At 34.3% G+C, this 24,579-nt stretch overlaps 1 protein-coding gene across 9 annotated transcripts in view; it reads right to left on the reverse strand.

The window, feature by feature from the left end:
* Nucleotides 1-414: 414 nt before the first annotated feature.
* PHF14 (PHD finger protein 14) overlaps nt 415-24,579 on the reverse strand; it is a 276,270-nt gene continuing 252,105 nt past the window's right edge. For 8 of the 9 annotated variants that reach the window (XR_012320018.1, XM_073677292.1, XM_073677291.1 and 5 more), the window contains one exon: nt 415-1,643. Coding sequence is in view for 6 of the 9 variants with exons in the window: in XM_073677292.1 (XP_073533393.1) it covers nt 1,584-1,643 (60 nt within the window). In the remaining 3 variants the exon portion in view is untranslated. The remainder of the gene's footprint in view (nt 1,644-24,579) is intronic. The other variant, XR_012320019.1, reaches the window with a different exon arrangement.

Raw genomic sequence — 24,579 nt, forward strand, 5'->3', positions numbered from 1 at the left:
TTCCCCCTAATTTGGGGCAGTTATTTATTTAATGGAGAGGAGGAAAGAAAGTGTGGGAAGTCAAAGTGTTTTATTAATAGTAAAAAAAAAAAATCATGGTTTGCTTTGCAGCACCAATGCCTAAACATATTTCCCAAGGCCAGAAGGTTTCCATTCAATCAGTTGATATTTGTGTTCCAATAGACTGATACTTGACATGAGTAATTATATATTGGATTTTTTTTTCCAAGATGTGGACATGTATCCTGTTTTTCCAGGAGATAAACATATTTATATACATTGCTCCGTTTTCATTAAGTCCCGGAATTGCTGTATACCTTACGGGAATCGACCGGATCAATACCTCTACATGTCATGTGTATCAAATTGAAAAATTAATTATCAACCCTATTTATTAAAAAAAATAAAAAAAGATGATGAAAAATATTGTTTATTGTACTTTTGCTGTTTTAGGCATAAAAAGGGTGAAAATGTACAATAATTAACAATATAACTAAGCACAAGTTTTTTCTTTTTTTTTTTTTAAAAAGAAAATAATTAGAGGACATAAAAATACGCAGCATGCAGAAAACATACATTGTCACAATACGGTACAATATAAAAAGTTCAAAAACACTGAGAATATGGGCACAGTCACTGAGAATTGTGAGCTTCTAAACCTTCTAGAACAATATTCATCTATGACCATATACAATGACAGTCTAAAGCAAACAGTTGTAACCGTAGGAATAAAAACAAACAAGAAACCCCCCAAAAATGAATTTGCAAAGTCAATTCAGGAAGACAAGCAGCGGCACGTGACCATGGCCGGCCTCGACTCAAATAGACTTGCATTGTAGCCCAAAAAATGTTAAAAAAAATTGCTTAAGTCGAGTTCTCACAGAGCAGTTTTTGAGCGTCTCGATTAAGCTTGAAAATACAGAAAAAAAAAATGTTTTGGTTTGGACAAAATAAAAACAAAACAAAAATAACCCCTAAAAAAAAATAAAAGTTGTCCTCCATTACCTTACTTGTATCCACTTTTTTTAGACTGAAAAAAATAATTATTTTTTTCCTTTTTTTAGATTGGACGATTAGTTCCTCCTCCTCACCCCCCAAATAAAAGAGCAAAAATGTATCAACTTGTATCTTTTTTTTTTTTTTGCATCGCAGTGGTATGGCCTTGGCAGAGTCAAGAGCGCAGAGTCCCCCGCACCTGTCCTCTAGAAGGAATTATCATCCCATGGAGTGCACCAGAATATTTTGCACAATTTTTTTTTACAAAATTTGACAGAAACATGCAGCCTTTTTTCTATTTAGGACACAGAGTTACAGCATGACCCCAGAGACTTTGTATCGTGGCTCCGTAGACCTCAGGAGCCAAAATAAAAGCCCAAGTAGTTCATGAAAGGTTCCACATTTCAAAATCCAGTTCTGTAGCCAAGAACTAGAAAAATTTCTTTCAGACTGATTCTTCTGCAAATTCAGAATTACATTGTATCTCAGTTATCTTTTCTTTTCATACAAAATGATTAACTAGAATACAAGATCCATTTTTTTTTTTCAGGAAGATTTTTCCCAAAGTTGCCAATACTCTCTTATTCTCACAACATTTCTGGGATTTGCTGTTCAGGTTCTGTCTCCAGGTTTTCAGTTTCATCTTCCTACAAGAAAAAAAATACGAAAACATGTTTAGGAAAACTTCAAAATAATTTGATTTCGGAGAATTATCATAAAACATTTAAGAGTGTGAATATTAAATAGGAATAAAATCTACATTCCCGTGACAAGATCATTAGAAAAAACAAATCCGTTCTCTTTTAAAAGTTTTTGGGCTATTTAAGGTTTCTGGAAATGTCCAGTAATTACCAATAGTTATCAATAATGCCCAAAAGAGGCGGCATCCGGCTTACCCCAACTACTAAGTGAGGAATCTGCCTATTATACATATTTAGATTATAAGCCACCCTATTAAAGTAGATATACGAAACAATGTGTCACCCCAGCTGGTCTCCATGGACCATAACATGACTAGGCCTCCTTTGGCATCCCTTGCATCTGATACACAACATTACAGACTGGCTGAAGACAAGACTTCAGGGACCATCATAGACTCATTGAATGCAATGTACCGAGGACAGATTCTGGTACCAATACTTGGACATTTAGAGAGTGGGGAATCATCTGACACATACTATTGTCACCCCCTTTGGTTACCTTGCTGGATTAGAGTAACCATTCTAAGGACCAGTGTTTATCTGTCTTGGTGTCGGATTACCGATAGGGATTCCCTGGATTTGTTCCTTTTGTTGTGGCCGCATTTCAGACTCTAAGGAATCACATATATGTTTGGTGGAATCTGCTGTCCCTGCGCGCTATGTCACACAGCACGTCACAATATGTACTTGTACAAAGTGGTGGTATTATAGTAGTTATATTCTAGTACATAGGAGCAGTATTATAGTAGTTATATTATTGTACATAGGGAGCAGTATTATAGTAGTTATATTCTTGTACATAGGAGCAGTATTATAGTAGTTATATTCTTGTACATAGGGGGCAGTATTAAAGTAGTTATATTCTTGTACATAGGGAGCAGTATTATAGTAGTTATATTCTAGTACATAGGAGGCAGTATTATAGTAGTTATATTCTTGCACATAGGGACAGTATTATAGTAGTTATATTCTAGTACATAGGAGGCAGTATTATAGTAGTTATATTCTTGTACATAGGAGCAGTATTATAGTAGTTATATTCTAGTACATAGGAGGCAGTATTATAGTAGTTATATTCTTGTACATAGGAGCAGTATTATAGTAGTTATATTCTAGTACATAGGAGGCAGTATTATAGTAGTTATATTCTTGTACATAGGAGCAGTATTATAGTAGTTATATTCTTGTACATAGGGGGCAGTATTATAGTAGTTATATTTTTGTACATAGGAGGCAGTATTATAGTAGTTATATTCTTGTACATAGGAGCAGTATTATAGTAGTTATATTCCTGTACATAGGAGGCAGTATTATAGTAGTTATATTCTAGTACATAGGAGGCAGTATTATAGTAGTTTTATTCTAGTACATAGGAGACAGTATTATAGTAGTTATATTCTAGTACATAGGGGGCAGTATTATAGTAGTTATATTCTTGTACATAGGGGGCAGTATTATAGTAGTTATATTCTTGTACATAGGGGGCAGTATTATAGTAGTTATATTCTTGTACATAGGGAGCAGTATTATAGTAGTTATATTCTAGTACATAGGAGGCAGTATTATAGTAGTTATATTCTTGCACATAGGGACAGTATTATAGTAGTTATATTCTAGTACATAGGAGGCAGTATTATAGTAGTTATATTCTTGTACATAGGAGGCAGTATTATAGTAGTTATATTCTTGTACATAGGAGCAGTATTATAGTAGTTATATTCTAGTACATAGGAGGCAGTATTATAGAAGTTATATTCTTGTACATAGGAGCAGTATTATAGTAGTTATATTCTTGTACATAGGGGGCAGTATTATAGTAGTTATATTCTTGTACATAGGAGGCAGTATTATAGTAGTTATATTCTTGTACATAGGAGCACTATTATAGTAGTTATATTCTAGTACATAGGAGGCAGTATTATAGTAGTTATATTCTTGTACATAGGAGCAGTATTATAGTAGTTATATTCTTGTACATAGGAGGCAGTATTATAGTAGTTATATTCTAGTACATAGGAGGCAGTATTATAGTAGTTATATTCTAGTACATAGGGAGCAGTATTATAGTAGTTATATTCTTGTACATAGGAGCAGTATTATAGTAGTTATATTCTTGTACATAGGGGGCAGTATTATAGTAGTTATATTCTTGTACATAGGGGGCAGTATTATAGTAGTTATATTCTTGTACATAGGGGGAAGTATTATAGTAGTTATATTCTTGTACATAGGGGGCAGTATTATAGTAGTTATATTCTTGTACATAGGGAGCAGCATTATAGTAGTTATATTCTAGTACATAGGAGGCAGTATTATAGTAGTTATATTCTTGCACATAGGGACAGTATTATAGTAGTTATATTCTAGTACATAGGAGGCAATATTATAGTAGTTATATTCTTGTACATAGGAGGCAGTATTATAGTAGTTATATTCTTGTACATAGGAGCAGTATTATAGTAGTTATATTCTAGTACATAGGAGGCAGTATTATAGTAGTTATATTCTTGTACATAGGAGCAGTATTATAGTAGTTATATTCTTGTACATAGGGGGCAGTATTATAGTAGTTATATTCTTGTACATAGGAGGCAGTATTATAGTAGTTATATTCTTGTACATAGGAGCAGTATTATAGTAGTTATATTCTAGTACATAGGAGGCAGTATTATAGTAGTTATATTCTTGTACATAGGGGGCAGTATTATAGTAGTTATATTCTTGTACATAGGGGGCAGTATTATAGTAGTTATATTCTTGTACATAGGGGGCAGTATTATAGTAGTTATATTCTTGTACATAGGGAGCAGTATTATAGTAGTTATATTCTAGTACATAGGAGTCAGTATTATAGTAGTTATATTCTTGCACATAGGGACAGTATTATAGTAGTTATATTCTAGTACATAGGAGGCAGTATTATAGTAGTTATATTCTTGTACATAGGAGCAGTATTATAGTAGTTATATTCTTGTACATAGGGGGCAGTATTATAGTAGTTATATTCTTGTACATAGGAGCAGTATTATAGTAGTTATATTCTTGTACATAGGGGGCAGTATTATAGTAGTTATATTCTTGTACATAGGGGGAAGTATTATAGTAGTTATATTCTTGTACATAGGAGGCAGTATTATAGTAGTTATATTCTAGTACATAGGAGGCAGTATTATAGTAGTTATATTCTTGTACATAGGAGGCAGTATTATAGTAGTTATATTCTTGTACATAGGAGCAGTATTATAGTAGTTATATTCTTGTACATAGGAGGCAGTATTATAGTAGTTATATTCTTGTACATAGGAGCAGTATTATAGTAGTTATATTCTTGTACATAGGAGTATTATAGTAGTTATATTCTTGTACATAGGGGGCAGTATTATAGTAGTTATATTCTTGTACATAGGAGGCAGTATTATAGTAGTTATATTCTTGTACATAGGAGCAGTATTATAGCAGTTATATTCTTGTACATAGGAGGCAGTATTATAGTAGTTATATTCTAGTACATAGGAGGCAGTATTATAGTAGTAATATTCTAGTACATAGGAGGCAGTATTATAGTAGTTATATTCTAGTACATAGGGGGCAGTATTATAGTAGTTATATTCTTGTATATAGGAGCAGTATTATAGTAGTTATATTCTAGTATATAGGAGCAGTATTATAGTAGTTATATTCTTGTACATAGGAGCAGTATTATAGTAGTTATATTCTTGTACATAGGGGGCAGTATTATAGTAGTTATATTCTTGTACATAGGGGGCAGTATTATAGTAGTTATATTCTTGTACATAGGGGGCAGTATTATAGTAGTTATATTCTTGTACATAGGGAGCAGTATTATAGTAGTTATATTCTTGTACATAGGAGCAGTATTATAGTAGTTATATTCTTGTACATAGGGGGCAGTATTATAGTAGTTATATTCTTGTACATAGGGAGCAGTATTATAGTAGTTATATTCTAGTACATAGGAGGCAGTATTATAGTAGTTATATTCTTGCACATAGGGACAGTATTATAGTAGTTATATTCTAGTACATAGGAGGCAATATTATAGTAGTTATATTCTTGTACATAGGAGGCAGTATTATAGTAGTTATATTCTTGTACATAGGAGCAGTATTATAGTAGTTATATTCTAGTACATAGGAGGCAGTATTATAGTAGTTATATTCTTGTACATAGGAGCAGTATTATAGTAGTTATATTCTTGTACATAGGGGGCAGTATTATAGTAGTTATATTCTTGTACATAGGAGGCAGTATTATAGTAGTTATATTCTTGTACATAGGAGGCAGTATTATAGTAGTTATATTCTTGTACATAGGAGCAGTATTATAGTAGTTATATTCTAGTACATAGGAGGCAGAATTATAGTAGTTATATTCTTGTACATAGGAGGCAGTATTATAGTAGTTATATTCTTGTACATAGGAGCAGTATTATAGTAGTTATATTCTTGTACATAGGAGCAGTATTATAGTAGTTATATTCTTGTACATAGGAGTATTATAGTAGTTATATTCTTGTACATAGGGGGCAGTATTATAGTAGTTATATTCTTGTACATAGGAGGCAGTATTATAGTAGTTATATTCTTGTACATAGGAGCAGTATTATAGCAGTTATATTCTTGTACATAGGAGCAGTATTATAGTAGTTATATTCTAGTACATAGGAGGCAGTATTATAGTAGTTATATTCTTGTACATAGGAGCAGTATTATAGTAGTTATATTCTTGTACATAGGGGGCAGTATTATAGTAGTTATATTCTAGTACATAGGAGGCAGTATTATAGTAGTTATATTCTAGTACATAGGGGGCAGTATTATAGTAGTTATATTCTTGTATATAGGAGCAGTATTATAGTAGTTATATTCTTGTACATAGGAGGCAGTATTATAGTAGTTATATTCTAGTACATAGGAGGCAGTATTATAGTAGTTATATTCTAGTACATAGGGGGCAGTATTATAGTAGTTATATTCTTGTATATAGGAGCAGCATTATAGTAGTTATATTCTAGTATATAGGAGCAGTATTATAGTAGTTATATTCTTGTACATAGGAGCAGTATTATAGTAGTTATATTCTTGTACATAGGGGGCAGTATTATAGTAGTTATATTCTTGTACATAGGGGGCAGTATTATAGTAGTTATATTCTTGTACATAGGGGGCAGTATTATAGTAGTTATATTCTTGTACATAGGGAGCAGTATTATAGTAGTTATATTCTAGTACATAGGAGGCAGTATTATAGTAGTTATATTCTTGCACATAGGGACAGTATTATAGTAGTTATATTCTTGTACATAGGAGCAGTATTATAGTAGTTATATTCTAGTACATAGGAGGCAGTATTATAGTAGTTATATTCTTGTACATAGGGGGCAGTATTATAGTAGTTATATTCTTGTACATAGGGGGCAGTATTATAGTAGTTATATTCTTGTACATAGGGGGCAGTATTATAGTAGTTATATTCTTGTACATAGGGAGCAGTATTATAGTAGTTATATTCTAGTACATAGGAGTCAGTATTATAGTAGTTATATTCTTGCACATAGGGACAGTATTATAGTAGTTATATTCTAGTACATAGGAGGCAGTATTATAGTAGTTATACTCTTGTACATAGGAGGCAGTATTATAGTAGTTATATTCTTGTACATAGGAGCAGTATTATAGTAGTTATATTCTTGTACATAGGAGGCAGTATTATAGTAGTTATATTCTTGTACATAGGAGCAGTATTATAGTAGTTATATTCTTGTACATAGGGGGCAGTATTATAGTAGTTATATTCTTGTACATAGGAGGCAGTATTATAGTAGTTATATTCTTGTACATAGGAGGCAGTATTATAGTAGTTATATTCTTGTACATAGGAGCAGTATTATAGTAGTTATATTCTAGTACATAGGAGGCAGTATTATAGTAGTTATATTCTTGTACATAGGAGCAGTATTATAGTAGTTATATTCTTGTACATAGGAGGCAGTATTATAGTAGTTATATTCTAGTACATAGGAGGCAGTATTATAGTAGTTATATTCTAGTACATAGGGGGCAGTATTATAGTAGTTATATTCTTGTATATAGGAGCAGTATTATAGTAGTTATATTCTAGTATATAGGAGCAGTATTATAGTAGTTATATTCTTGTACATAGGAGCAGTATTATAGTAGTTATATTCTTGTACATAGGGGGCAGTATTATAGTAGTTATATTCTTGTACATAGGGGGCAGTATTATAGTAGTTATATTCTTGTACATAGGGAGCAGTATTATAGTAGTTATATTCTAGTACATAGGAGGCAGTATTATAGTAGTTATATTCTTGCACATAGGGGGCAGTATTATAGTAGTTATATTCTTGCACATAGGGACAGTATTATAGTAGTTATATTCTAGTACATAGGAGGCAGTATTATAGTAGTTATATTCTTGTACATAGGAGGCAGTATTATAGTAGTTATATTCTTGTACATAGGAGGAGTATTATAGTAGTTATATTCTAGTACATAGGAGGCAGTATTATAGTAGTTATATTCTTGTACATAGGAGCAGTATTATAGTAGTTATATTCTTGTACATAGGGGGCAGTATTATAGTAGTTATATTCTAGTACATAGGAGGCAGTATTATAGTAGTTATATTCTAGTACATAGGAGGCAGTATTATAGTAGTTATATTCTTGTACATAGGAGCAGTATTATAGTAGTTATATTCTTGTACATAGGAGGCAGTATTATAGTAGTTATATTCTAGTACATAGGAGGCAGTATTATAGTCGTTATATTCTAGTACATAGGGGGCAGTATTATAGTAGTTATATTCTTGTATATAGGAGCAGTATTATAGTAGTTATATTCTTGTACATAGGAGGCAGTATTATAGTAGTTATATTCTAGTACATAGGAGGCAGTATTATAGTAGTTATATTCTAGTACATAGGGGGCAGTATTATAGTAGTTATATTCTTGTACATAGGGGGCAGTATTATAGTAGTTATTTTCTTGTACATAGGAGCAGTATTATAGTAGTTACATTCTTGTACATAGGGGGCAGTATTATAGTTGTTATATTCTTGTACATAGGAGGCAGTATTATAGTAGTTATATTCTTGTACATAGGAGCAGTATTATAGTAGTTATATTCTAGTACATAGGAGGCAGTATTATAGTAGTTATATTCTTGTACATAGGAGCAGTATTATAGTAGTTATATTCTAGTACATAGGAGGCAGTATTATAGTAGTTATATTCTAGTACATAGGGAGCAGTATTATAGTAGTTATATTCTTGTACATAGGAGCAGTATTATAGTAGTTATATTCTTGTACATAGGGGGCAGTATTATAGTAGTTATATTCTTGTACATAGGGGGAAGTATTATAGTAGTTATATTCTTGTACATAGGGGGCAGTATTATAGTAGTTATATTCTTGTACATAGGGAGCAGTATTATAGTAGTTATATTCTAGTACATAGGAGGCAGTATTATAGTAGTTATATTCTTGCACATAGGGACAGTATTATAGTAGTTATATTCTAGTACATAGGAGGCAATATTATAGTAGTTATATTCTTGTACATAGGAGGCAGTATTATAGTAGTTATATTCTTGTACATAGGAGCAGTATTATAGTAGTTATATTCTAGTACATAGGAGGCAGTATTATAGTAGTTATATTCTTGTACATAGGAGCAGTATTATAGTAGTTATATTCTTGTACATAGGGGGCAGTATTATAGTAGTTATATTCTTGTACATAGGAGGCAGTATTATAGTAGTTATATTCTTGTACATAGGAGGCAGTATTATAGTAGTTATATTCTTGTACATAGGAGCAGTATTATAGTAGTTATATTCTAGTACATAGGAGGCAGTATTATAGTAGTTATATTCTTGTACATAGGGGGCAGTATTATAGTAGTTATATTCTTGTACATAGGGGGCAGTATTATAGTAGTTATATTCTTGTACATAGGGGGCAGTATTATAGTAGTTATATTCTTGTACATAGGGAGCAGTATTATAGTAGTTATATTCTAGTACATAGGAGTCAGTATTATATTAGTTATATTCTTGCACATAGGGACAGTATTATAGTAGTTATATTCTAGTACATAGGAGGCAGAATTATAGTAGTTATATTCTTGTACATAGGAGGCAGTATTATAGTAGTTATATTGTTGTACATAGGAGCAGTATTATAGTAGTTATATTCTTGTACATAGGAGCAGTATTATAGTAGTTATATTCTTGTACATAGGAGTATTATAGTAGTTATATTCTTGTACATAGGGGGCAGTATTATAGTAGTTATATTCTTGTACATAGGAGGCAGTATTATAGTAGTTATATTCTTGTACATAGGAGCAGTATTATAGCAGTTATATTCTTGTACATAGGAGCAGTATTATAGTAGTTATATTCTAGTACATAGGAGGCAGTATTATAGTAGTTATATTCTTGTACATAGGAGCAGTATTATAGTAGTTATATTCTTGTACATAGGGGGCAGTATTATAGTAGTTATATTCTAGTACATAGGAGGCAGTATTATAGTAGTTATATTCTAGTACATAGGGGGCAGTATTATAGTAGTTATATTCTTGTATATAGGAGCAGTATTATAGTAGTTATATTCTTGTACATAGGAGGCAGTATTATAGTAGTTATATTCTAGTACATAGGAGGCAGTATTATAGTAGTTATATTCTAGTACATAGGGGGCAGTATTATAGTAGTTATATTCTTGTATATAGGAGCAGCATTATAGTAGTTATATTCTAGTATATAGGAGCAGTATTATAGCAGTTATATTCTTGTACATAGGAGCAGTATTATAGTAGTTATATTCTTGTACATAGGGGGCAGTATTATAGTAGTTATATTCTTGTACATAGGGGGCAGTATTATAGTAGTTATATTCTTGTACACAGGGGGCAGTATTATAGTAGTTATATTCTTGTACATAGGGAGCAGTATTATAGTAGTTATATTCTAGTACATAGGAGGCAGTATTATAGTAGTTATATTCTTGCACATAGGGACAGTATTATAGTAGTTATATTCTTGTACATAGGAGCAGTATTATAGTAGTTATATTCTAGTACATAGGAGGCAGTATTATAGTAGTTATATTCTTGTACATAGGGGGCAGTATTATAGTAGTTATATTCTTGTACATAGGGGGCAGTATTATAGTAGTTATATTCTTGTACATAGGGGGCAGTATTATAGTAGTTATATTCTTGTACATAGGGAGCAGTATTATAGTAGTTATATTCTAGTACATAGGAGTCAGTATTATAGTAGTTATATTCTTGCACATAGGGACAGTATTATAGTAGTTATATTCTAGTACATAGGAGGCGGTATTATAGTAGTTATACTCTTGTACATAGGAGGCAGTATTATAGTAGTTATATTCTTGTACATAGGAGCAGTATTATAGTAGTTATATTCTTGTACATAGGAGGCAGTATTATAGTAGTTATATTCTTGTACATAGGAGGCAGTATTATAGTAGTTATATTCTTGTACATAGGAGCAGTATTATAGTAGTTATATTCTTGTACATAGGGGGCAGTATTATAGTAGTTATATTCTTGTACATAGGAGGCAGTATTATAGTAGTTATATTCTTGTACATAGGAGGCAGTATTATAGTAGTTATATTGTTGTACATAGGAGCAGTATTATAGTAGTTATATTCTAGTACATAGGAGGCAGTATTATAGTAGTTATATTCTTGTACATAGGAGCAGTATTATAGTAGTTATATTCTTGTACATAGGAGGCAGTATTATAGTAGTTATATTCTAGTACATAGGAGGTAGTATTATAGTAGTTATATTCTAGTACATAGGGGGCAGTATTATAGTAGTTATATTCTTGTATATAGGAGCAGTATTATAGTAGTTATATTCTAGTATATAGGAGCAGTATTATAGTAGTTATATTCTTGTACATAGGAGCAGTATTATAGTAGTTATATTCTTGTACATAGGGGGCAGTATTATAGTAGTTATATTCTTGTACATAGGGGGCAGTATTATAGTAGTTATATTCTTGTACATAGGGAGCAGTATTATAGTAGTTATATTCTAGTACATAGGAGGCAGTATTATAGTAGTTATATTCTTGCACATAGGGGGCAGTATTATAGTAGTTATATTCTTGCACATAGGGACAGTATTATAGTAGTTATATTCTAGTACATAGGAGGCAGTATTATAGTAGTTATATTCTTGTACATAGGAGGCAGTATTATAGTAGTTATATTCTTGTACATAGGAGCAGTATTATAGTAGTTATATTCTAGTACATAGGAGGCAGTATTATAGTAGTTATATTCTTGTACATAGGAGCAGTATTATAGTAGTTATATTCTTGTACATAGGGGGCAGTATTATAGTAGTTATATTCTAGTACATAGGAGGCAGTATTATAGTAGTTATATTCTAGTACATAGGAGGCAGTATTATAGTAGTTATATTCTTGTACATAGGAGCAGTATTATAGTAGTTATATTCTTGTACATAGGAGGCAGTATTATAGTAGTTTTATTCTAGTACATAGGAGGCAGTATTATAGTCGTTATATTCTAGTACATAGGGGGCAGTATTATAGTAGTTATATTCTTGTATATAGGAGCAGTATTATAGTAGTTATATTCTAGTATATAGGAGCAGTATTATAGTAGTTATATTTTTGTACATAGGGGGCAGTATTATAGTAGGTATATTCTTGTACATAGGAGCAGTATTATAGTAGTTATATTCTAGTACATAGGAGCAGTATTATAGTAGTTATATTCTAGTACATAGGAGGCAGTATTATAGTAGTTATATTCTTGTACATAGGGACAGTATTATAGTAGTTATATTCTAGTACATAGGAGGCAGTATTATAGTAGTTATATTCTTGTACATAGGAGGCAGTATTATAGTAGTTATATTCTTGTACATAGGAGCAGTATTATAGTAGTTATATTCTAGTACATAGGAGGCAGTATTATAGTAGTTATATTCTTGTACATAGGAGCAGTATTATAGTAGTTATATTCTTGTACATAGGAGGTAGTATTATAGTAGTTATATTCTAGTACATAGGAGGCAGTATTATAGTAGTTATATTCTTGTACATAGGAGCAGTATTATAGTAGTTATATTCTTGTACATAGGGGCAGTATTATAGTAGTTATATTCTTGTACATAGGAGCAGTATTATAGTAGTTATATTCTTGTACATAGGGGGCAGTATTATAGTAGTTATATTCTTGTACATAGGAGCAGTATTATAGTAGTTATATTCTTGTACATAGGGGGCAGTGTTATAGTAGCTATATTCTTGTACATAGGAGCAGTATTATAGTTATATTCTTGTACATAGGGGGCAGTATTATAGTAGTTATATTCTTGTACATATGGGGCAGTATTATAGTAGTTCTATTCTTGTACATAGGGGGCAGTGTTATAGTAGCTATATTCTTGTACATATTAGCAGTATTATAGTAGTTATATTCTTGTACATAGGGGGCAGTATTATAGTAGTTATATTCTTGTACATATGGGGCAGTGTTATAGTAGTTATATTCTTGTACATAGGGGCAGTATTATAGTAGTTATATTCTTGTACATAGGGGCAGTATTATAGTAGTTATATTCTTGTAGATAGGCGGCAGTATTATAGTAGTTATATTCTTGTACATAGGGGCAGTATTATAGTAGTTATATTCTTGTACATAGGAGCAGTATTATAGTAGTTATATTCTTGTACATAGGGGGCAGTTTTACAATTGTAAAGACAATATAAAATCTGAGCTGTATACTGAGACATGATGAGTGGAATTTTCGGATTAGAAAAAAGTTATTAATATTCCAAATACTGTAACATGGGACTAGTCATGTTGCATACATGTGATATGAGTCACATATGAATATGTATTACTACTCCTCTGACATCTCCACTCTCCAGATTTGTGTGTTTGCATCTTCTACTTCAAGGAGCGTAAATCTTCAGACAGAAGTGGAGCCGTCATTTTACTTCTGTAACGAGATCCTCTTTACTTTATCATTTCTTACGACAGTAAATTTCCATCCGCAGACGTTCATATACGCCACAATCATAATTTTGTCCCACTGTGCATATTTTCTCGTGCGTTTTGTCAATTTTCCAATTACTTGTAAAGCTATACGTCATTTCAGGATTGGTAAAGTCTAAGGTGGTAAATAGACCATGCCGAGAAGACTCGAATCTCCCGAGGATTAAACAATGATGACCCTCAACAGGTGATGCCGTATTGTGCGAGGTTCGATGAAAGAACAACTAAGATCACCCAAACCTTCCAAAAATACAGACGTGTATCACAGCTGATTCATAGTATTACATAATATTGACTTTGAACTTTGGGCAATCTCTAGGTGATCTGAGATATACAGTCATGAGAAAAACTATGTACACCCCTTTTGGAATTCGATTGTTTTAGATATAAAGGACATAAAAAAATCTAGTCCTTAGAAGGTATTAAAATTTAATACAACCTCAGATGAACAACTACACACAACCAATGACGTGTCATAATTTACAAAAAAAACTAGGCCAAATGTAGAAAGTGCGTAAATAAGTACGTACACTCTTACGGCTTTCATAGGAATTAAAAGGTTAAGTAGCAACCAGGTGCTTCTTATCAAATGCACTTGATGAAAGACATCAGCAATGATCTTAGAGACGCAATTGTTGCTGCCTATCAATCTGGGAAGGGTTTTATTCCCATTTCCATCATTCCATAGTGAGAAAGATAAAATAACTGGTAGTAAAAGGTAATTTCAAATCTCAGAGACAAAAGTCTGGCAATACAAACTCATGACAACCTTTGACACACTCAGTGCAGGAATGAATGTGTCGCATGGATTTATGTCATTCTAAGTCAACTAAGGAATGTGCTCCTCAGACCTATGGGGACATCACAAAACTTGACCAGACTTCAATCACAGGAGAATAAAACTTTCACACTCCTTATCTATGTAGTATTCCAATATTTACGACCACAACTGCTTGAAAAAAATGACAAGACAAATTAAACTCTGCTTAATCCTCATCTTAAACAATAGACACTTGGGACTTTATCCAAGACGATCAAGTCAACCCACCCAACAACTTGAAGTACCCGGATCTAAAAATGATGCTCCTACATGGGACAGTTTTTTGGATAAGAGAGACATTTTCATGGAATTTTGACACCTCGAACAGAATGAAATACAAAATATTTAGTCCAATCAGTAAGAGGTGAGTCTGTGATTAGTCCTGACAGATCACAAGACCAAGAGAAGAGATCTGTAATGCTCAAATATCTGGTTTCACCGACAATTCAAAGCTGGACTCAAAATCTTGTCCTAGATTAGACATGAGCGAGGATCCTGGTCTAGCAAAGTCAATAGTCCATGGCTACAGGATGGGAGCCCTACAATCTACCTCCTATTTGTTGACATTCCTGGAACCACTTATTAGTAGGCCTGAAGCGACTGCATTGCACAGAGCCTATGAATCGAGAGAAGCCGAGGATGATCTCAAGGCTCCAGTTCGGCAGCCACAGACTACTGATATGACCAGTGGACCAGGATCCTGTGAGTAGATTTGCTAATAGCCATCACAGACCTCTATTCACATCTCTTGACATTACATTCAATAATCCAGGTGCAATAATTGCATCAGAGAGTAGGAAATTAAGAAAATTTGATATCCATGGGGAGAGATCCACTATTATGTAGAACATGGTTTTGATCTCCTATTCCTACTCAACATGGCTTTACTTGGAAGGAGCAGCGTGGATGTGCACGACAGCCGCTGCCATCTTCACATTTATTGGACCAGCGGTCAATAGCTGAGCGATGAACCCCAGGTACGTCCATCAGTGCTCTCCTACTACCCGGTGGGGGCACTGGGGGTCGTGCCTTTACAGATCATACATTCATCTTTATACTATGGATAAGCGATGTCTCCTGGTAGAAAACCCCTTCAAGAATGGAATAACCGTTGAAAGCCCATCGACGGCTCTGCATGCGCACTTATGTTTTAGGCTCTTTCCGCAGTAGGGCAGAGCAAAGTGCGCAGGAGCGAGCCGGCGATCTCTCTGCACAGGCACGATTTCGCCTGGCTATGTGGATGATGCAGGAGGCGTCCTTCATGTCAATCAAAGCAGGAGGACGGTGAGCAGAAGCCGGGAGGGGGGATGGATGCCTCAGCAAGGATGCCTACCGGATCGGACGGATTTACATAGAGCGCGTGAGAATTTCGAAAGGTTTTTAGGGGGCATACAGGGGGCAGTCAGGGGTTATATACCCCTTTATGGAATGCAGCACAGGGACTGATTAAGGTGCTAGTCTTCGTTCAGGCATGAAAAAAAAAATGGTGACAAGTTCCCTTTAATTCAGAAATGTTGCAGTTTTCTAAGTAATTACTGAAGGAGGAAAAAAAAAAAAAAAGAACTAAAAAACATGAGCGGGAAGTCTTGATGTAAACCAAGGAAGTTTGTTAATGTCAGTGGTCAACTCACGGAGTGTTGCAGACGTTAATATCAGTCTGACTGATCAATAAATCACTTTGCATACAAGGATGCCCCGCTGACACGTCCCTCTTTACTCGGCGCTAATTTAAGGAAGATTTATAGGAGCACTTCGTAGACAATTAGAAGGAAAACTTTAATGAATGACGACTCTAAGAAGCTAAAAAATGGAGCTGCCAGCTTCAACAAGATTTTTTTTTTTTTTTTAAAGGGTATAAAGGGTCTTGTGTACAGAGAATTGGATGGTCTGGGAAGAAAAGAGGCTATGATGCCTACAGCAAACAATAAGGATGAAAATGGTGGTCAACAACTCGGCAGTTGTATGCAGTCGGGGGGAAACAAGGCTGCAATCCAAGTTGGTTTTATCTTGAAATTTTCTTTTCTAAAATAATTAAAAAAAAAATAAAAATAAAAATCTTGATAAAAACAAGTCTACCGTTTTAAGCATACAGCTCATATGGAGATTGATGTCTATATGATCTATGGCTATGGAGTAACACTGTATAAAACTGCAGTGTAGTAACATACATCCCAGATAGGACTACAAAAGATTTATTTGAAGTCTGTAACCATAAAAGATACAGGTCTGCAGAGGAGCGACACTTAACGGTAGATTATTATTTTTTTTTTTAATCATGACAATTTATAAGTTATAAGACTTTTAATCCAGATATATAGCCTTCTGTTATACCGATTTAAACTGGTGCTACATCTTATCTTGTACTGGAATTACTGATAATTAAACCTTTGATTGTTAATGGAGAATTTACGAAAAAGAATGAAAAGTAAATTAATTACTATATTGGCTGCTATGAGGTTGCTGCATTGATGGGACTAAGACCTGGCAGGTCCCATCTTCTTGGATACTAGGAAATGAGCAGCTATAAAGGACTTTTGTTTCCGCAAACAAGATGATGGAAAACCTAAAGTTAGGGAAACAAACACGCAGTCCCTACTTATATGCTGGTTGGCAGAAGCATCATACCAATTTTGATTTCGCAATGCGGCCCCTTCTCTTCAACGGTCTGCAAAAAAAAAGTCCAAAAACACTCTTTGGTGTAAAAAAAACAAAAATAAAAATCATCTAATATACAACCATAAACATAGGACAAATAGAAAGGGTAGGAAAGAGACGCGGCTGCAGTTTCTTACGCAGTGAAAAGCAGAAAGGTAAAAGAAACATGGAAGGAGGTGATTGCTGTATTCTCTGAGCCAATAGCTTATCTCCTCCTCCTTTATTCTTCTCTTACCCTCTCCCCTTATTCTTTCCACAGATTAATAAACTGCAGCTGCATCTCCCTCTTCTCCTTCCTATTTTTCCTGTTTATGGTTGTACAGTAGATACTTTTTTAGGTCATTGTTATTCCAGCTTTTATGTAAAAAATGTTGCTATATTTTCTGAGCCAAAAAGTTATTTCCCCCTGACGCTTCTCTCTTACCCTTTCCTTATGCTTTTCACAGATTAAGAAACTGCAGCTGCATCTCCCTCCTCCCCTTACTATTTGTCCTGTTATAATGGATGTACACTAGATATATTTCTTTTAATATCAGAGTGTGTTCTTCCAGCAGTAATGTGCGAAATTTTCTGTTCTCTGAGCAGATAAGTAAGTATATTACAGCTGGAAGAAAACACTCCGTCATTAAAATATGTATCTAGTGTACAACTACAAACAGAAGACAAATAGGAAGGGGAAGTGGGAGATGCAGCTGCAGTTTATTACTCAGTGAAAAGCAGAAAGGGAAAGGGTAAGGGAGCTTTCACATTGTGTTCTGTGTCCCCGTCGGGGCACACGTCATAAAATTCACCGCAAAACGGGGTCCGGATGTATGCGCTAACGGGGGCAATAGACTGCAATGGTGACGGCAGTGCGAACGTGAGCTCTGCCATACACTTTTTCCGGGAGGTGGACACTCAGACGTAGCAACCTATGTCTGAGTGTCCGCTTCCTGTGGGTGTACACTCTCGAAAAAGTGCACGGCAGAGCTAACGCGAGCTCTGCCGTCACCATTACAGTCTATGGCCCCCGTCACAGCACACGTCCGGACCCGGTTTTGCGGGGAATTTTAGGACGTATGCCCCGACGGGGACACAGATCGCAACGTGAAAGCACGCTAAGAGAGAAGCATGCTATATTGTCTGAGCCAGTAAGTTAAGTTTTTATATAAAAGATGGAAGAACATGAAAAAGTATCTAGTGAACAACCATAAACAGAGGAAAAATAGGGAGGGGAGGAGGGAGCTGCAGCTGCTGTTTCTTACTTAGTGAAAAGCACAAAGGGGGAGGTAACTAATTCAGAGAATATAGCGAAGAGCTTACTTTACAACTGTAAGAACACTGACACAAAATGTATTTAGTTTACAACCATAAACAGAAGACAAATAGGGAGGGGAGAAGGGAGATGCAGCTGCAGTTTCTTACTCAGTGAAAAACATAAGGGGAAAGGGTAAGAGAGAAGCACAAAGGAGGAAATAACCTATTGGCTCAGAAAAATATAGCAAAGTTTTTACATTAAAGTTGGAAGAACACGAACATAAAGTATCTAGTGTACAACCGTAAAGAGAGGAAAAATAGGAAGGGGAGGAGGGAGCTGCAGCTGCAGTTACTTAGTGAAAAGCACAAAGAAGGAGATAACTAATTTAGAGAATATAGCAAAGTTCTTACATTACAGCTGTAAGGACACACCCTGACAAAAAAACAATGAATTTAAGGTACAACCGTAAACAGAAGACAAATAGGAAGGGGAGGAGGGAGATGCAGCTGCAGTTACTTAGTGAAAAGCGCAAAGGAGGAGATGACTGATTCAGAGAATATAGCAAAGTTCTTACATTACAGCTGTAAGAACACACCCTGACAAAAAAAAATGTATTTAGTGTGCAACCATAAACAGAAGACAAATACGAAGGGGAAGTGGGAGATGCAGCTGCAGTTGCTCAGAGAATTTTAATTTAAGAATCAGTCTACTTTAATCTACCCATGATCCCATCAAGCCTGGAGCCACATAGCTGTGCCCTAACATGTGGTTATAGATCACATTCTACTTGCTACATTTGAATGCAACATTCCAACAAAATTGAAATTGAGTGACAAGTTTGCGGATGAGCAAGTCGCGAGAAATCCAAACCATGAATTTTCTGCAACTTCTGTGATGGCAAACTGCAGCTCGCAACACGACCACATTAGCTTTCATCGTGTTGCGATGTACCATGTCCTGTAGCCGCAGCCTAACACATATGAAGACCATGGAAGTCACTGCCCTCGTCCTCACTTATAATGGAAAAAACACATTCATTCTATAAAGCAAAGCCGGACAATACTGAAGTTGTAGAAAACCCCACAGCGCATAAAAGCGTTAAATTCTATCACGTGACGCTGATTTTTAGCAGGTCCGCAGCTGCGCTCTGCGATACTTAAAAGGCAGAACGGTGCGCTCTCTCCAGTGGTGACTATTAATAGGCAGATATTCATTCCTTACGATAAATGGCATATTCTGTCACTGGAGGAACACAGCAATAAGACAGCTGTTTGTTTCCCTAGGAAAATAGACCGAGCGACATGGATCATTTTCATAGCGGCAGCCTCGACAAGTTTGACATTTGCTTCGTGACGAATTCTGAAGCAGTCATCAAGAAAGTATCCCCACTGGGATCACCCGGTACACATCAGCCTAGATTTCTTTCATTTATCCTCCTTAAATACATACATACATATATATATATATATATATATAAAATTGCACTTAAAAAAAATAAAATCATACACAAATTCAACATATATAAATGTTTCTGTTTGAGTACCGAGAAAATAAAAAATCATATTTAGTGTTTAACGAAATGCTACATGCAATGCTCGGTTGTACCTGTAGGTGGCAGTAGAGGACCAGTGTATTTTTTTATTTATTTATATATCGCAACGCTTTAATAAGAAAGCAGTTAGTTACACGGAGCAGTGCTGTGTGACACTCAGGATTTCTATTAAGTGTGATTTTTGTTATCAGCTGCATTCCATTTCCCAACACTGGGTCGGCTGGTATAGGAAGAGAAAAAGGCCTTCAAAAATCATCACTTGCTTCCATGATAATACTTCTTAATGCATTGCCGTCTATTTCACCTTCCCCATCGGCTGGGGACACAATTTGAACAATTGGATTTTAGTGCTTTTATTTTTTACCCATTTACAGCTCCATTAAAAAATAATGAAAAATAAAGTCTAAAAAAAAAATCAAATCTAAACCTAAAAATCAAAAAAATGTTTTATATCGAATAAAAAAAAAATATATATATATTATATAAAAATAAATTAAATTCATAAATCTCTTTGACTGGGACATGACAGAAAACAAAGCCATCCCCCAAAGTAGATCTTCATTTAAAACTACAATTAAAAAAATAAAAAATAATAATTAATATATATATATATATATATATATATATATATATATATATATATATATATATATATATATATATACACATATACATACTCAATAATATATATACAGTACAGACCAAAAGTTTGGACACACCTAATCATTTAAAGATTTTTCTGTATTTTCTTGGCTATGAAAATTGTACATTCACACTGAAGGCATCAAAACTATGAATTAACACATGTGGAATTATATACTTTACAAAAAAGTGTGAAACAACTGAAAATATGTCTTATATTCTAGGTTCTTCAAAGTAGTCACCTTTTGCTTTGATGACTGCTTTGCACACTCTTGGCATTCTCTTGATGAGCTTCAAGAGGTAGTCACCGGAAATGGTCTTCCAACAATCTTGAAGGAGTTCCCAGAGATGCTTAGCACTTGTTGGCCCTTTTGCCTTCACTCTGCGGTCCAGCTCACCCCAAACCATCTCGATTGGGTTCAGGTCTGGTGACTGTGGAGGCCAGGTCATCTGGCGTAGCACCCCATCACTCTCCCTCTTGGTCAAATAGCCCTTACACAGCCTGGAGGTGTGTTTGCGGTCATTGTCCTGTTGAAAAATAAATGATGGTCCAACTAAACGCAAACTGGTTGGAATAGCATGCCGCTGCAAGATGCTGTGGTAGCCATGCTGGTTCAGTATACCTTCAATTTTGAATAAATCCCCAACAGTGTCACCAGCAAAGCCCCCCCACACCATCACACCTCGTCCTCCATGCTTCACGGTGGGAACCAGGCATGTAGAGTCCATCCGTTCACCTTTTCTGCGTCGCACAAGGACACGGTGGTTGGAACCAAAGATCTCAAATTTGGACTCATCAGAAGAAAGCACAGATTTCCACTGGTCTAATGTCCATTCCTTGTGTTCTTTAGCCCAAACAAGTCTCTTCTGCTTGTTGCCTGTCCTTAGCAGTGGTTTCCTAGCAGCTATTTTACCATGAAGGCCTGCTGCACAAAGTCTCCTCTTAACAGTTGTTGTAGAGACGTGTCTGCTGCTAGAACTGTGTGTGGCATTGACCTGGTCTCTAATCTGAGCTGCTGTTAACCTGCGATTTCTGAGGCTGGTGACTCGGATAAACTTATCCTCAGAAGCAGAGGTGACTCTTGGTCTTCCTTTCCTGGGGCGGTCCTCATGTGAGCCAGTTTCTTTGTAGCGCTTGATGGTTTTTGCAACTGCATTTGGGGACACTTTCAAAGTTTGCCCAATTTTTCGGACTGACTGACCTTCATTTCTTAAAGTAATGATGGCCACTCATTTTTCTTTACTTAGCTGCTTTTTTCTTGCCATAATACAAATTCTAACAGTCTATTCAGTAGGACTATCAGCTGTGTATCCACCTGACTTCTGCACAACACAACTGATGGTCCCAACCCCATTTATAAGGCAAGAAATCCCACTTATTAAACCTGACAGGGCACACCTGTGAAGTGAAAACCATTTCCGGTGACTACCTCTTGAAGCTCATCAAGAGAATGCCAAGAGTGTGCAAAGCAGTCATCAAAGCAAAAGGTGGCTACTTTGAAGAACCTAGAATATAAGACATATTTTCAGTTGTTTCACACTTTTTTGTTAAGTATATAATTCCACATGAGTTAATTCATAGTTTTGATGCCTTCAGTGTGAATGTACAATTTTCAAAGTCATGAAAATACAGAAAAATCTTTAAATGAGAAGGTGTGTCCAAACTTTTGGTCTGTACTATATATATATAAAACATTGAATAAAGAACAAATCACTTTTATAGAATAGAATAAAAAAATTCATTAGGAGAAAAGAAAAGATCTTCAATGATCATCACTTGCATAGCAATCATGCACCAATATCCATCTAAAAAAAAAAAAAAAAGAAAAATCTGGTCTATACAGAAGCTGAATGCAGAATTTTTTAAATTACAACTCCATAGGAAAATAGCAATAAAAAAATAATAAAAATTACAAAAATGAAGAAAATATATAGAACATTATTATTCACTGTTATTTTTATATTTTAATACAATTTTTTTTTTATTTAAAATTACTAAAAGTTTTTAATGTATTTAAATCATCCTTATAAATCTAATTTTATGAGAAACAAAAATAACAATTCATTGAATGAAGTCACAAATTTTTGTAAAAGTCACTGTCTTGTCTTTCCAATAGCCGCCCCCAATATAATCTAGGAATTAGCTGCATTATCGTTTATGAAGAAAAAAAAAAAGTTTAAGGTAAAATGGGCAATTTCATTCCTCCCGATCAAAATTAATTAAAATTTTAATGTTCTATGGTTTCTCCATAATTCTTTAAATGGAGCATTTACTTTATAGTTTTCAGCATTCGGTTCATTAAATAAAGTTCAAAATGTGTGTTACGCGCTACATTAAGCCCCCGCGGCCCCTCACTTTCTTGTTTCTTCTTTCACTTTTCCATTGCAGCGAATAAAGCAATTGAGAAGCTGCAATTATCTGTCTGGAATTCGGATATTTGGGATTCTTACTCCTAATACAAAGGACAATTAATATATCGCTCCCCTATATCCCTCCAATCTAATCGTCTCAAGATACATCTGAAGATGACCTTACAGGAAACGCCTAATTAAACTTTCGGCAAATGTGAAGAATAGGACTCGAGGAACGTCACTCGTGATTAGTTAATTAGTGTTTGTAATTACAATAGTAATAGGAGCATAAAAACCAAAAAAAGGGAAAAGTAAACAATAATGCGGATATAGCATGAGCAGACCCTGCTAATCTGAATATTATCCTGAAGTAGGGGACAGTATTATAGTAGTTATATTCTTGTACATAGGGACAGTATTATAGTAGTTATATTCTTGTACATAGGGGGCAGTATTATAGTAGTTATATTCTTGTACATAGGGGGCAGTATTATAGTAGTTATATTCTTGTACATAGGAGCAGTATTATAGTAGCTATATTCTTGTATATAGGGGCAGTATTATAGTAGTTATATTCTTGTACATAGGGGCAGTATTATAGTAGTTATATTCTTGTACATAGGAGGCAGTATTATAGTAGTTATATTCTTGCACATAGGAGCAGTATTATAGTAGTTATATTCTTGTACATAGGGAGCAGTATTATAGTAGTTATATTCTTGTACATAGGGGCAGTATTATAGTAGTTATATTCTTGTACATAGGGGGCAGTATTATAGTAGTTATATTCTTGTACATAGGAGCAGTATTATAGTAGTTATATTCTTGTACATAGGAGCAGTACTATAGTAGTTATATTCTTGTACATAGGAGCAGTATTATAGTAGTTATATTCTTGTACATAGGAGCAGTATTATAGTAGGTATATTCTTGTACATAGGGAGCAGTATTACAGTAGTTCTATTTATTGTACATAGGGGCCAGTATTATAGTAGTTATATTCTTGTACATAGGAGCAGTATTATAGTAGTTATATTCTTGTACATAGGGAGCAGTATTATAGTAGTTATATTCCTGTACATAGGAGCAGTATTATAGTAGTTATATTCTTGTACATAGGGGCAGTATTATAGTAGTTATATTCTTTTACATAGGGAGCAGTATTATAGTAGGTATATTCTTGTACATAGGGAGCAGTATTACAGTAGTTCTATTTATTGTACATAGAGGCCAGTATTATAGTAGTTATATTCTTGTACATAGGAGCAGTATTATAGTAGTTATATTCTTGTACATAGGGAGCAGTATTATAGTAGTTATATTCCTGTACATAGGAGCAGTATTATAGTAGTTATATTCTTGTACATAGGGGCAGTATTATAGTAGTTATATTCTTTTACATAGGGAGCAGTATTATAGTAGTTATATTCTTGTACATAGGAAGCAGTATCATAGTAGTTATATTCTTGTACATAGGGAGCAGTATTATAGTAG

This window comes from Phyllobates terribilis, unplaced genomic scaffold (genome assembly GCF_046119375.1).
Source record: "Phyllobates terribilis strain yellow unplaced genomic scaffold, ASM4611937v1 Scaffold_4__5_contigs__length_816908805, whole genome shotgun sequence".
Classification (NCBI taxonomy): Eukaryota; Metazoa; Chordata; class Amphibia; order Anura; family Dendrobatidae; genus Phyllobates; species Phyllobates terribilis.